Source organism: Gnatocerus cornutus, chromosome 5 (genome assembly GCF_029298725.1).
Source record: "Gnatocerus cornutus isolate USDA-ARS CGAHR chromosome 5, icGnaCorn1.1, whole genome shotgun sequence".
In the NCBI taxonomy this organism is placed as follows: Eukaryota; Metazoa; Arthropoda; class Insecta; order Coleoptera; family Tenebrionidae; genus Gnatocerus; species Gnatocerus cornutus.
The window spans coordinates 19,703,277-19,717,080 of record NC_142237.1 but is presented as its reverse complement, the minus strand read 5'-3'; the positions used below and the strand labels follow the sequence as shown (position 1 = coordinate 19,717,080).

The 13,804-nt window shown below is 42.7% G+C and overlaps 4 protein-coding genes across 6 annotated transcripts; 3 read left to right on the top strand and 1 right to left on the bottom strand.

The window, feature by feature from the left end:
- Positions 1–206: 206 nt before the first annotated feature.
- On the top strand, positions 207–10,300 carry faf (ubiquitin carboxyl-terminal hydrolase-like faf). Of its 2 annotated transcripts, none has more exons than XM_088035275.1 (16): positions 207–538; positions 735–823; positions 868–1,575; positions 1,622–1,945; positions 2,424–3,244; positions 3,292–4,204; positions 4,249–4,605; positions 4,656–5,009; positions 5,061–6,042; positions 6,099–6,479; positions 6,526–6,780; positions 6,831–7,157; positions 7,205–7,486; positions 7,539–8,159; positions 8,211–8,493; positions 8,546–10,300. In XM_088035275.1, exons 2-16 carry the CDS (start codon positions 770–772, stop codon positions 9,255–9,257), a joined length of 7,374 nt encoding a protein of 2,457 aa, XP_087891401.1. In that variant the 5' UTR covers positions 207–538; positions 735–769; the 3' UTR covers positions 9,258–10,300. The 2 variants fall into 2 exon arrangements, with proteins under 2 accessions (XP_087891401.1, XP_087891399.1); XM_088035273.1 differs by having other exon boundaries at positions 7,536–8,159.
- A 109-nt stretch (positions 10,301–10,409) lies between these two features.
- On the top strand, positions 10,410–11,554 carry LOC148175533 (DNA repair protein XRCC3-like). Its single transcript, XM_088037275.1, has 5 exons — positions 10,410–10,504; positions 10,553–10,690; positions 10,738–11,048; positions 11,100–11,312; positions 11,357–11,554. Exons 1-5 carry the CDS (start codon positions 10,450–10,452, stop codon positions 11,552–11,554), a joined length of 915 nt encoding a protein of 304 aa, XP_087893401.1. The 5' UTR covers positions 10,410–10,449.
- Positions 11,555–11,594: 40 nt separating this feature from the next.
- Positions 11,595–12,252, top strand: LOC148175532 (mitochondrial import inner membrane translocase subunit TIM14). The gene is made up of 3 exons (XM_088037278.1): positions 11,595–11,700; positions 11,749–11,959; positions 12,008–12,252. Exons 1-3 carry the CDS (start codon positions 11,698–11,700, stop codon positions 12,151–12,153), a joined length of 360 nt encoding a protein of 119 aa, XP_087893404.1. The 5' UTR covers positions 11,595–11,697; the 3' UTR covers positions 12,154–12,252.
- Positions 12,187–13,630, bottom strand: LOC148175531 (growth hormone-regulated TBC protein 1-A). Of its 2 annotated transcripts, none has more exons than XM_088037274.1 (4): positions 13,539–13,630; positions 13,291–13,444; positions 12,367–13,246; positions 12,187–12,321 (listed from the first exon to the last, which is right to left on the bottom strand). In XM_088037274.1, exons 2-4 carry the CDS (start codon positions 13,308–13,310, stop codon positions 12,250–12,252), a joined length of 972 nt encoding a protein of 323 aa, XP_087893400.1. In that variant the 5' UTR covers positions 13,311–13,444; positions 13,539–13,630; the 3' UTR covers positions 12,187–12,249. The 2 variants fall into 2 exon arrangements, with proteins under 2 accessions (XP_087893400.1, XP_087893399.1); XM_088037273.1 differs by having other exon boundaries at positions 13,291–13,491; positions 13,539–13,627.
- Positions 13,631–13,804: the final 174 nt, after the last annotated feature.

The window sequence follows — 13,804 nt, the reverse complement described above, 5'->3', positions numbered from 1 at the left end:
TGATTGAGGTAATTAACCGAATTAAAAAATGTTTTACGGAAGTCCCTCGACTTGTTTAATTTGAGGACAAAGATTGATGTGATTTTGATGTTGAATTATTTTCGTTGTTTGGTAATTTTTGTGGCGTTCTTACTTGTGTTAATGTGGCAACACCGCGCGGATAGTTCAATCTTTTGGGGATTTTCTCGACAGATTGTTGGCAACCGTATTTGCAAAATCACGACGTGCCTGCAAAAAATAGTTCTGTACGTCAACAATCAAGATTTTCTCTCGTGTGCGTTATCGCGTTTTATTAGTGCATAATAGTTTGGTGTGCACAACTTTAGTGTTATTTTACCCGTTTATTTCGAAAGTGAGAATATTTTTAGATTAATCTTAATCGTTAATTTTGGGGCGCCATTTTGTGTATGCCGGTGGATTTTCCCCGTAGTTGTCAAAAATTTAAGTTATAAATAATATTTTCTGGCTTAAAGGTTTCTCGTTATCCTTTGTAGCGATCTGTTAAGTTTTGCGTGATCTTCTGGTCACACACAGAAAGGTGAGTGTCACTGTTTTTTGATTGTTGATTTAAATGTCCAAATTATTAGTTTGTCACTCACTGTCACTCCCATTTATTTTTCTTTGGAAAATTGACGTTTGTTACCATGCTCGGCCTCTAATAATCACGCCATAAACTTACAGACATTCAATAAGTTATAGTATTGGTCATGTACAATATCGTCACTTTGTTTTAGTTTTTCCGACAATGTTCTTATAGAATTAGCAAATAATGACTATTGCAACAAGAGGTCAAGGAGTCACTGGAGAAAACTTGGATGTACAAGTAAGTCGCGTCGTCCCGTGAGTCTCTTTTAACGCTCTCCACAGGGACCTGCTCCTGGGACTTCAGAAGCAGGCAATGAAGAGTTACCAGACGACAACGCAGAGCCCGATTTTCCCCACGACAAACTAGCATCTTTAGATGAGAAAATATCAAACATACGCTGGGTGGTCCCGGTATTGCCCGACCAAGAACTAGAATGTCTCTTAAAAGTCTCCATCGACCTAGCAAGGAAGAATTTGGACACGCGGTCCGAGGCTTGCCAGAGGTTTTTTCGTGAAGGACTCACCACGTCTTTCACGAAGATCCTCACAGATGACGCCGTCTCCAGTTGGAAAACGAACATCCACGCTTGCATCAACAACAACTGTCTCAAACTCATTGAGTTATGTGTGGCAAAGTTGCCTCACGATTGGTTCCCGTTGTTGGATCTCCTGGCTATGGTCTTGAATCCCAACAACAAATTCCACACTTTTAACTCGTCGAGACCGAGCGAGACTGCGGGCACAGGTTCTAATTTAACAGAAGAGGAGCTGTTTGCTAGGCCTTCAAATGATTCGAGAAACCCGCGAGGGTGGTTGGTCGATCTCATCAATCGTTTTGGGGAATTGGGAGGGTTCCAGTTACTATTAGATAGGTTCCAAAGCGGTAAAAATTTAAGTGTTTCTGTAGTATTCGCGCTGTTGAGGCCATTTGGACTTTGTTACGAGTTTTTAACGCCGCATACAATCAACAAGTTTATTCTACCGATTTTAGTAAGTGTCACTGCAATCTTTAAAGTTACTAAATGCGAACTTGCAGGAAATGGTTCCTGGTATATTAGAGAAACTAACGGATGATGAATTGAAGAGAGAGGCGAAAAACGAAAGCAAAAGTGATATAGTTTCAGCCATTATTAAATCGTCGAAGAATTTGGCCTCGCGAGTTCCAAATCAGGACGAGTTGATAAGGACTCTTGAAGGGTTCCGTCTGACTATGATTCTGAGGCAGTTGCAAATTTCCAGTTTTAATGGAAAAATGAACGCTTTAAACGAGATCAACAAAGTTATTTCTAGTGTTAGTTATTATCCCAATAGGCATCATGGTATTGAAGAAGAAGAGTATTTGACCCCCGAGAGGATGGCGGTAAGATTTTTACCTTTTTTTTATTAGAATTTAAAATATAACATTCCTATTTTTGTTGACTCAAAATTTCATGGTGGTGTGCTAAATTTAGGCGCTATTTTTAGTCGGATCCGAATAGAAATTTGTCATTTCTACCTTTGATTTAATTGCAAAATCAAAAGTTTGGGGAATTTAGGCCGAATTTCACACATTTTCGTAATTCATTACTCAAGGTCACTCTAGCTTGTGTGTGTCTGAAGTTGCAACAAAAACAAAGTCCCTGTTCTGAAAAAACCCCAACCTGTGAATTTCATTTAAAAAATGTGTAAATTCTCAATAACCAGAAAAAAACGTTGCTGTAATAGTCGATAAAGCGACAAAAACTGGCACCGTGGGCGTGGAAATATCGCACCTAGTAGGCCTTGTAACATTTAATCATGTTGGCATCACTATCGATTTTGACAGTGCAGTGGTACCAATCCACTTTTTCCTTTTCCAGAAATGGATAAACGAAAACCGGGTCCTGGAGATAGTCCTCCGCGACTCCCTCCACCAGCCTCAATACGTGGAAAAACTAGAGAAAATCTTGCGTTTCGTGATCAAAGAACGTGCTTTAAGCCTGAAGGACCTCGACGCGGTCTGGGCGGCTCAGGCCGGTAAACACGAAGCAATAGTGAAGAACGTCCACGACCTCTTGGCTAAACTGGCTTGGGACTTTAGCGCGGATCAACTTGACCACCTCTTTGAGTGTTTTCAAACCAGTTGGACCTCGGCGTCGAAGCGGCAAAGAGAGCGACTTTTGGAACTGATTCGCCGGCTCGCCGAAGACGATAAGGACGGTGTGATGGCGCACAAAGTTTTAACATTGTTTTGGAATTTGGCGCATGCTGAAGACGTCCCCACGGAGATCATGGATCAAGCGCTGTCTGCTCACGTGAAGATTTTAGATTATAGTTGTTCTCAGGAGAGAGACGCCCAGAAAACTGTTTGGTTGGATAAGTGTGTGGAGGAGCTGAAGAATGGGGATAGATGGGTTTTACCGGCTCTGAAGCAAATTCGGGAGATTTGTTTGTTGTATGAGCAGAATACAAACGGGGGGCACGGGCAGAGGACGCATCATATGTATTACCGACAGGAAGTCATCGAAAGATTGCAGAGCCAACATTCGCTAGTGATTTTAGTAACTAATAGTTTGACCAGTTACATGGATCATCTACGTAACCTTTATAAGGAAGCACCGGAATTAACTAGTGACACGTATATTCCCGACGGACGCTACTGCCACGCCCTACAAGTTCAAGAAAGACTGAATTTCCTCAGGTACTGTCGACAAGTCTCTTGATTATTATTAATCGTTTTTCTTCCAGATTTCTTCTAAAAGATGGACAATTATGGCTGTGCAAAGAACAAGCGAAACAAATCTGGCAATGTCTCGCCGAAAACGCAGTTTTCCAATCCGACCGCGAAGCTTGTTTTAAATGGTTCTCCAAGTTGATGGGCGAAGAACCCGATTTAGACCCCGGAATTAACAAAGACTTTTTTGAAAACAACATCCTCACTCTAGACCCACTTTTACTCACTGAAAGCGGTATCAAATGCTTTGAACGTTTCTTCAAAGCCGTCAATACAAAGGCCGAAAAACTTAAAGTCAAACGGCGATCTCTACTTACCGAAGACCCGGATCTTATAGGTCTTGATTACCTGTGGAAAGTGGTGACTTTGTGTCCCGACGACATCGCCGAGAGAGCCATCGAACTTTTAAGAGAAGTCAGCACGAATTTAGGCCCGAGGTTACAACAGTCCCAGATGGAATTCCACGAGAATTTCATAACAGAGTGTTATGACAGGTTGAGGGCTCATTACGACACGGTGATTGGGTTGCAGAGGTCGGAGAATGATAAAGATTTTAATAAGAATCAAATGCAGAATCGGATTCGAGCAGAGGCTGTGAAAATGTGTAGAGTGATGCGTGTTTTACACGAGTATATAAGTGAGTGCGATCTGGCGTTTTTGGGGGAGCGGAAAATCCTGCCGTTGTACAGAGCGTGTCGAGGAAAGCACCTTGCGTTCATCGTGAGATTCTCAAGTCCCAGTCGCCAAGTCGAGGACATGGAGATGTTTACCCATTCTAACGACACTCTCGCGTCGCTGAGGAGACACATCCTGAGACGGATCAAGCCAGGAGTGCACTGTAAACTCGAGTTGTTCATAAACGGGGAGCCCCTGGACCCCGCCGACGACCGGAAGTTACTCTCCCAGATGCCGATCCGTGACAAAATGGTTAGTTGTGTCTCTTCCACGCTTTTTCTAACAGTTTTCCCTAGCTCATCTCGGCGAAAGTCATGCAAGTCAATTCTAACATGGCGTCGTCTCAGGACAGCAGCTCAGATAGTTCGACATCGTCTCCACAGCATCCGTACGATGGCCCTAATATCGAAGCTGAGAATTTGTTGCCCGGCGTCCTAATGTCGATACGACACCTCTATGCTCAGTTTTTCTGTCAATTGTCCGCTTTAGGGAGCATTTTAGAGTATCCGCCGCTCAGAGAGAGCGGTTATGGACTTCTTCAATTGATGCCCTGTGATACCGAGACAACGGAGAAATTAAGAAGTCTGTTTACATCACCCGGTGACCAGAACATCACTATGGATAACATGTTCTTCAGCGCGACGCCTGCTGAAGTAAGTTGCAATTTGTGTTGTCTTTCTTGTGCTATAATTTTTGTCAATAGGTGTTGTATAACTTGGAGGTGTTGTACGCGATGTTGATGCCAGCGATCGAGCCGTTGTCTGAAAAAACTTATGAATTTCAATACAGCTTTATGACTTCAGGAGAGGCACACGTGTTTTTGGAAATGTTGACGAAGAACAACTTCATGTCAAGTGCCGACAATGTCACTCGTAGATCCGCGTATTTAGTAGTTTTAAAGATTTGTAAACTTGTTTTGACTTCTGTTGCGCACGTACTTGTTAGATTGAGCGAGGATCACACGCCGCCAGAAACAGAACCGAATAGTGAGAACGTTACCACGCCCGGAATGCACCTCAGAGTCGCTTTACGAACAGTTCCAGGACACGCAGATCACGTAAGTGTTTTCATGGAGTTGAGAAGAGTTCTGAACGGGTTTTGTTTTTAGGTTTTGCGGCAGGTGTCGATGAAACTGTCTCAGGGTTTGTCTCAGTTGATGGTGGCGGAGACCGGAAGTACCGGTCAGGCTCAGGCTTTGTTCAGCCAAGCTTTAAACTGGGAACTTCCGGATTTGAACACGACTTTGGCTCTGTTAAGGCTGGTATGGGCAGCAAGCAGTGATAATTTGAACGCCCTGAATGCTTCGCCTGAGGTCCTCCATTCCCTTGCCGATCCAAAGAAACGTAACGTACCTCTAGAATTACACACCAACGAAATACTTTTGTGTAAAGAAGCTCTTGAACTGCTCAGCATTGCTCTAGTCCTGAACCCTAGTAGTCTAGAACATCTTTATCACGATAAAAGGTGGCCTTACTTTATAACGGATTTAGTTTTGTTAAATCCCAGCTGTGCCGTTCGAATCGCAGCAGCAGAACAGCTGATCATTATTTGTACGTGTGGTGCAGCGAGTCGTTTGGCTCTCCAGTTGATCACACCTTTACTGTTTTCTCTATTGGACACGTTAGTGTTGGAGAACGCAAACACGTCGCACGAACTTTTCCAGTTGTTGAGTCAGTTAGTGAACGTTGCTTACTTGACGGGGTGTCCTTTACCGAACGCTGACGCTTTATTAACCAAAGAAGTTGCTTGGTTGCGGAAGGCTAGAGACAAAAACGACGTTTTGATTGAAGGACATTTAACTTTAACGAAGGAATTACTGCATTTTCTTACGACAGAACAAAAGTGCGATCTGGGAAGTGCCGACACTGGAAGTTTCATTAAGGAATTGTTGGAAGATTTTCTTTTCCCCGCAAGCAAGCTAATGTTGCAGTTGAACAAAACCGGACAGTTGGGCGAAGACCCGGCCATCCCCATCTGCGATACTCCGCAGACCCAAGCGGCCGCTTTCAATCTCCTCATTTCTCTTTGCTTGAATTGTGTTCAGAACTTTAAGCAACTGGTCAACATGCTAACCGAAATGTTTTATATGGGTCAGTAGCGGCGTTGGTCGCCGATTTTTTAATTTTATCTCTGGTGATGTTTCCAGACTCGGACTCGGCGATAATAGAGTGGGACTATCTTCCCGCCGTGGGCCCCCGTCCTCTGCAAGGCTTCGTGGGCCTGAAGAACGCCGGCGCCACATGTTACATGAATTCAGTATTGCAGCAACTGTACATGGTGGAGAGCATCCGTGAAGGTCTCTTGGCAGCTGAAGGAGCCGCAACTGATCCCAATGAAGATTTCACCGGTGAAGAACGCTTGGAATTGGACGCTGATTGCACCGACGACCGCAATTGTTACGATGACAACCGAAAAGATTACAACGTTGGTATTCTGAAGCAGGTGCAAGCAATCTTCGGTCACTTGGCCTGTTCACGCCTTCAATACTATGTGCCTAGGGGACTTTGGAGACATTTTAAGCTTCAAGGTTGTCGGTACTGTTTGTTGAAAATTCAACTAAATGTGAGTTTTAGGTGAGCCAGTCAACCTGCGGGAACAACAGGACGCTGTGGAATTTTTCATGTCGCTTATAGAGAGTCTAGACGAAGCTCTAAAAACGCTAGGTCACGAACAAATAATGTCGAAGATCCTGGGGGGCTCGTATTCCGATCAAAAGATATGTAAAGGGTGTCCGCATCGGTACTCCAAAGAAGAGCCCTTCAGTGTTATCAGCGTGGATATTCGGAACCACAGTAGTCTGCAAGATTCGATGGAGCAGTACGTCAAAGGTTGTATTCTCTCCTCGGGGGTGATCCATCCTTACAGTGTTTGCTTTCAGGTGAATTATTGGAGGGCGCCGACGCTTACTACTGCGAGAAGTGCGCGAAGAAGGTAGTCACCGTCAAACGCCTGTGTGTTAAAAAACTCCCACCGATTCTGGGGATCCAGTTGAAAAGATTTGAATACGATTTCGAGCGTGTTTGTGCCATCAAGTTTAACGACTATTTCGAGTTCCCTAGGGACTTAGATATGGAGCCATATACAGTGTCAGGGTTGGCTAAGATCGAAGGGGAAATAATAGACTGTGATTTAGATCCTAACGCCAGTGATACTTGTACTAAATATCGCTTGTCCGGGATAGTCGTGCACTCAGGTCAAGCTTCAGGTGAGTTATTTAATTTTATAACTTTCCGTCACTCATTACTGGTTTAGGTGGTCACTATTACTCCTACATCCGCCACCGCGACCCTTCCGGTGAAGTAAGGTGGTACAAATTCGACGACGGCGACGTCTCCGAGTGTCGTATGAGCGAAGACGACGAAATGAAAGTGCAATGTTTCGGTGGTGATTACATGGGGGAAGTGTTCGATCCGATGTTGAAAAGAACGACTTATAGAAGACAGAAGAGGTGGTGGAACGCCTACATGTTGTTCTACACCAGACACGACGTGGAGGAAAGCGATTTATCCAAAGCCATGAGCGAATTGAAGATTTGTAAGTTCGGTGTTTGCCCAGAGGGGGGTTCTAGGTGCTTTGTTTGCAGCAGATCGTAAGGAAACACACTTAAAGATGCCGCTGGCGATCGAAAACAGCATACGCAAGCAGAACATCAAGTTTCTTCATCACAGGAGTCAATTTTCCATCGAGTATTTTTCGTTCATCCGGAAGTTGGCGAGTAGTTGCGCCCAGCCGAATCCGCGTCCAGGTCAGGCCAATGATATGATCGAGCAGCAGACCCTCCTTAGCGTGCAGCTAGTTAGCAATTTTCTGTTTCACACCGGGTGGCATACGAAGAAGAACTTGCGAGGACTCGCGATGGAATGGTGTGATGTGCTTTGCATGCATCTCCGGTACTCACCGGCGATTCGCTCCTGGTTCGCCCACAACATGCTCTTCAGCCACATGCACCGCTTCTGCGACTATTTGTTGAGCTGCCCCAGTAACGAAGTTAGATCTGCTTTCATCAAGATCATCGTGCTTTTGGCCCACTTTTCCATAAACGATGGTCCCTGTCCTTGTCCTCCAGGTCTCAACAATCCTGATCCTAACGCTTCGTTGAGTGATCACGTGTTGTGGGCTCTTCTGGGGCTGCTGCAACGAGAAGTCAGCGAACACGGGCGTCATCTGCCGCATTATTGCACGGTTTTCCACATGTACGCTAATCAAGGTAAAGTGGGGGGAGTTGGGTGGAGTTTGGCGGTTATTCGTGGTGTTGTAGGTTTGCAAGAAAAGGCTCAATTGTTGAAGATGGGCGTTCCCGCGACGTTCATGTTGGTGGCGTTGGACGAGGGCCCAGGACCTGCGATAAAGTACCAATATACGGAATTAGGAAAATTAAATCAATTAGTTTCATGTTTGATACGTTGCTGTGATGTTAGTTCCAAGTGTCAGTCCAGTACCGGCGGGCCTGTGTTGCCCAATCCCTACGTGGATCCGTCGTGTCCGGATTACATTATACCAATTTCGCCCCAGGCTGCTGATATACTTTATAATCGTTCAACGTAAGTCGTGTTTTAGTCCTCGAAACGCATTTATCGTTTTTTCTTTCTTTAGATATATCAAAAAAGTCATTGAAGACACCAATCTGACCGACGACGCCATAAAACTCCTTCAGTTTTGTTCCTGGGAGAATCCCCACTTTTCCCGAACTGTGTTGTCCGAGCTCCTGTGGCAGATCGCATTCGCTTACTGCCAAGAACTCCGCCACCACATAGAAATCCTCTTAGCGGTGCTGTTGATCGAGGATTCGTGGCAGACGCATCGCATCCACAACGCCATCAAAGGCGTCCCCGAAGAGCGGGAAGGTCTTCTAGAGACGATAGTACGTGCCAAGAATCATTATCAAAAACGAGCGTATCAATGCATCAAATGTATGGTGGCTCTCTTCAGCAAGTGTCAAGCCGCAAGAGTTATGTTGAACACTCAAGCGGACTTGCGAAGAACATGGACGGCGTCGGTGGCGTGGTTGCAAGACGAACTGGACCGAAAGTACCCGGCCAGTACTCAATACGCGTACACCACGTGGTCGCCACCGGCCCAAAGTAACGAGAGTAGCAACGGTTACTTCTTGGAGAGGTCCAACAGCGCGAGGAAAACGTTAGAACGGGCGTTGGAACTCATGCCGGATTTGGAGCGCGAGGAGGAGGACGTGAGCGAAGAACAGGAATCTCAGGAAGAGGTCGTCGAGAGTACGCAAAACGAGGAAAACAAGCCTGATTTACCCGATATAACACAAAGTTGCGAACACACTCCTAACACGTATTAGGTAATGGTTAAGGCTACACTTCACTTTACGCACGGTACAAATTTCACTCGTTTCTCAATTGCCTTGTATTTCATTGTGTAAGCCGTAAGATTTTGCATAGCTTTGTGAACTTTGTACCATGCCATGCTTCAAGAGCCACATGTATATTTGTCTATTTATTTAAAAGTGGGACATGTGATATGTATGTATATAAACCTGACCTGACGCATTTTCGAATTTTTATATTGACCGGAATGCATTTTCTGCTTACGTTCCTTTTTTGCAAGGCAGTCCCCTTTACGATCATACATGAGCTGCTCGAAAAATCTAAATACTGTTACTGACCTCGTTCTTTTTCCGTGTCGGCGTTGATTGGTCCGCTTGTTTCGATAATTTTAAGTATGGTACAGTAATGATGTTCATATGATTCGAGTGCTTTGGAATAGATAGTACAGTTTGTCTCTAACATAAATTCAATGTAAATACCACTAGCAAAAGTTTTGTGCTTTTATTATGGTGAATAATAATATAACCATTATTTTTGTGATAATATTTTGTTTCATACTTTTTTAAAAGTCATAACTAAATTTAACTAAATCAAAAACCTACGCTACTATTTATTTCACGATTAGATTAAGCTACTAATTATGTATATATTACTATTGATAATGTAACACTTTTAACAGTAGCGTCACTACCATGTCACTGGTATTTTATGTGTATTTATTACATATACATATAGCTTTTTGTATAGATACTATATTTATTGTTTTTACATCGATCGACTTGATCGTACAATTCACCGCGTTAGGTTTCGTTATGACTTTCAAATGAACCAATTTGTCAACTTGTAAAATTTAGGTGTTACGTCAAGTTATTTTTATTTTATTGAATAGTGAGGATATTCCTCCTGTGTTCTGTTGAATCATCCCTCTCCCTCTTCATTTATAGGCCAGAGAGGAGACAAGCACTTTGATGATTATTTTAGGTTTTCTTTCAGTATCATTTCATTTTTAAGCTTCCCCAACTTACATTTTTGTTTGTATATTATAATTTATATTAATTAATTCATTATAAATAAAATTTAAACTTTTAAAAAGCGTTTCACTTGTACCCCTTGCAACTTGGCCACTTCTCAACCTAGGTGTACAAAAGATTATTTACATCACGTGACGAGCAACATAACCTTCAATTCAAACGTCAACCGGCTAACATGGAGCAACTGAGACAAGTTTTGCCCTCAGAAATTTACGAAAGTTTGATTACTGGTGAGTCTCAATATGAAAAAAACTGAAACTATCTCAAACAATTTTTAGCGGGTATTAAATCGCCAAGATCTGTGATAGAATTTTCCAAGACACATTTAGCTCAAATTACCAAACTTGATCTAAACTGCATTGAACGTGTCGTAAAGGAGAGCGCCGCGGTAATCCTCAAAGATAAATGTTGTCAAGGTACTTATTTACTTCCAGGGGGGCTTCTAATTTCAAGCCTGTTTTAGGGTCGCTTTTGGAGCCATGGGGGCACCTCAGCACGGGATGCGCAGCCCTAGATGCGATTACAAGAGGCGGAATACCAATAAACGGAATCACGGAGCTCGTGGGGTGCAGTGGTGTCGGGAAAACTCAAATTTGCTTACAATTAGCTGTGATGGCCCAATTGCCTTCTTTAGAGAAATCTGTAGTTTATATCTGCACAGAAGATGTTTTCCCTGCTAAAAGGCTACGCGAGTTGTCTCAACAACTGGCCAAAAAGCACGGAATTCTAAGCTCATTTGAAGACAACATTTTCATCCAACATGCTGCAGACATTGTAACCAATAATCACATTTTAACATTCTTTAGTTGCAACTTTTTATTATAGGAACAGTTAAAGCGGTGTTTATTCAGAAATTTACCGAAGCTACTGACCGTAAAGACTGTGGGCTTGGTGGTCATCGACTCAATCGCGGGGGCCTTCCGCAGCGAAAATCTAAACGTCCATTATTACAACAGAAGTCAAGACTTTGTGTCACTTGCAGTGAAACTGCGTGAACTCTCTGAAAGACACGGTTTTGCAGTTGTGTGCACGAATCAGGTAAGACTCGTCTTGTGGTCTCTCATCTTCATGAGTTCTTATAGGTGACCCACAACGTTACAAACGACGTGACTGAGCCCTGTTTGGGAGTTGCATGGAGCAACCTTGTCACTTGTAGACTCACCTTAACGAGGTACTTCCCCTCACAAGTGCGTGAAATTGAAGTTACTTTTGCTCCGGATCTCCCCAACAAATCATGCAGATTCGTTGTGGCAAAAAACGGAATTGTCGGAGTTGATTAAAAGTGAGGTTAAAGTCAGGGATTTTTTGGTTGTAGATTGGTACTTTGACTGTCATTCATCTGTCAGTTGTCATTAACATGTGAGTGTCAAAATTCGGGTCTAGAAAACTCTATTTTCTGTTATTGTTATTCAACGGCATTAAAATGGTAATTATTGGAGTTGCTGACAATTTGAGACTAATTCGGCGTTTTTAGACAGCGGGCGTCATTTTGGCAGGGTTAGGAATTGCTGCCGTGGGTTTTGCCGGTCGCTATGCCCTTCGCCAGCTTCCCAACGTTACAAAAACAGTAAATGAAGCCATGAAGAACTTGCCGAAATTCGACGCAGAGTCCGTAGCAAATTCTAAATATTACAAGGGGGGTTTTGACCAGAAAATGAACAGGCGCGAAGCTGCTTTAATTCTAGGTTAGAACACTCAATGTTGTGGTTTGTCTTATCAAACATGAATTGTAGGAGTTAGCCCCACAGCCAACAAGGCCAAGATAAAAGACGCCTTCAAGAAGGTCATGGCCGTGAACCACCCGGACCGAGGGGGCTCCCCGTATTTAGCGTCGAAAATTAATGAAGCTAAAGATTTCTTAGAGAAACATTCAAGATAGCAGTAGGGTACGTTTTAGATGTAAATAAATAGAAACAACTGAGAATGTATTGAAAGTAGACTAGAACCGTGGATATAAAAATAAAAATTGATGCATTCATTTACGATGTTTTGTTCTAAGTTTTTCTAGATTGTTGGTGGTGAAACGTCCTGGAAGATCAAAAACATCCTGAAAATTACGATTGAACAATTATCACCAAATTAGCTTCTTTACCTTCATAAATTGATGGCAGTTTATGACACTTTCATGGCTGCGCATGTTTCTAAAACACGCGATCAACTCGCTAAGTTCTGTCGTTTCTAGAATTTGCTGCTTGTGCAATTTTATCAGAGTGACGGCGACCCGTAATAACACCTTTGACCCTTCATAAAACAAGCAGTCCCAGATTCTTAGGACGGTTTCAGTGGGTAAAACCTCTGAATATATGCAAATGAACCATTTTGTAGTCCCCAAAGCCCATGGCATCCCTACATTCTGAATATGGCGGTGTACTGCAGGCTCTAGTTTCTGGATGAGAGCGTTCAGTACATCTAAATCTGTGAGCAATCCAGTCATGCTTGGGATGTAATATTTTGGTAGTATCTGCTCTACTAAGACTTTGAGTAGCCAGAAGGAAGCCTCCTCGCTTTTTGTCGCCAGCAACAGAAGGCCAACAATGTAGTTCAGACCTTGGCAGTAACCAACTTCAGAGTTGTGGTGAGCAAAAGTAGCCAAAACGTTAAAGAGCTGTTGTGGCAGGTTTTCATGGTTTGTAAAGTAGATGTTGTCTGGAAAGGTTCTTGGAAGATCAATTTGGATGATTTCAATGAGGCTTTTATTGTTGATTTTCTTTTTTAGCTCCTGATAGGTAAAAGAGCTTTCATTTTTGAGCTTCTCAGCGCCTGAGATCTGCATCCACACTGTCACTCTTCTGTCACTTGGGATCCCTTTTCTAACAAACCTCTTCAAAGTGTTGTTCTTCACATAGCTACCTTTAATGGTGTTCCATCTCAAAGCCCTCCTAGTCAAAATCCTCATGTAATTTGACATAAAGTTGTCATATAATTCATAGTTGAAGTTGTCAGGTCTCTCAAATCCATACTCATCAACTTTACTGGAAAAAAATTGTTATTTTGTCTTGGCAATAAAGTAACGTACCTGTAACTGGATTTTGCCATTTTCTGGGCGTGCTATTATCTTTCTTTCATGCTATCTTGTAAACATTGACTTGATTCTCACAATTGGTGACTCACTTTCAAGACAAGTTTAATTGATGAAACACCTCATTTAAATCAGGAGCACGACATGACCTCTAAATTAGTATTACAGTTAGTGATTATTCATAAAAATCGATAATAACTGTAATGCAACACATAAATATGCAAATCACTGATAAGAAACATTACCTGTAAAGTTGCGGCGCCTGGGCTATATTTATCCACTTTTTCTTTTATTTGCACTCTTCAACGTGCCTAACGCCCACATTTGACGCAAAAATAACGACGATAACTTATTTTTGATTTTAGGAATTTTGTTTTTGTTATTTTTTTGACGTGTAGACTGTAGAGGTTATTGTCATTTGTCATTGTTGACAACTCGGTCTGTTTGTTTTGCCAATTTTGCTAATTTATATTGTGCTGAATTGTAAATTATTGCCAAGTGATTGCACATT

What these genes read in the sequence shown, in the direction of transcription:
- LOC148175533 (XM_088037275.1), top strand. Translation starts at nt 10,450, where the DNA reads ATGGAGCAACTGAGACAAGTTTTGCCCTCAGAAATTTACGAAAGTTTG. An exon ending in TTACGAAAGTTTGATTACTG is followed by an intron (nt 10,505 to 10,552) that starts GTGAGTCTCAAT and finishes AACAATTTTTAG; the next exon opens with CGGGTATTAAATCGCCAAGA. An exon ending in CAGTTGTGTGCACGAATCAG is followed by an intron (nt 11,313 to 11,356) that starts GTAAGACTCGTC and finishes GAGTTCTTATAG; the next exon opens with GTGACCCACAACGTTACAAA.
- faf (XM_088035273.1), top strand. Translation starts at nt 770, where the DNA reads ATGACTATTGCAACAAGAGGTCAAGGAGTCACTGGAGAAAACTTGGAT. An exon ending in AGTTTATTCTACCGATTTTA is followed by an intron (nt 1,576 to 1,621) that starts GTAAGTGTCACT and finishes GCGAACTTGCAG; the next exon opens with GAAATGGTTCCTGGTATATT. An exon ending in TTCCAGGACACGCAGATCAC is followed by an intron (nt 5,010 to 5,060) that starts GTAAGTGTTTTC and finishes TTTTGTTTTTAG; the next exon opens with GTTTTGCGGCAGGTGTCGAT.
- LOC148175531 (XM_088037274.1), bottom strand. Translation starts at nt 13,310, where the DNA reads ATGGCAAAATCCAGTTACAG. An exon ending in ATGGCAAAATCCAGTTACAG is followed by an intron (nt 13,247 to 13,290) that starts GTACGTTACTTT and finishes ATTTTTTTCCAG; the next exon opens with TAAAGTTGATGAGTATGGAT. An exon ending in ACTGCCATCAATTTATGAAG is followed by an intron (nt 12,322 to 12,366) that starts GTAAAGAAGCTA and finishes CGTAATTTTCAG; the next exon opens with GATGTTTTTGATCTTCCAGG.
- LOC148175532 (XM_088037278.1), top strand. An exon ending in CGAAGCTGCTTTAATTCTAG is followed by an intron (nt 11,960 to 12,007) that starts GTTAGAACACTC and finishes CATGAATTGTAG; the next exon opens with GAGTTAGCCCCACAGCCAAC.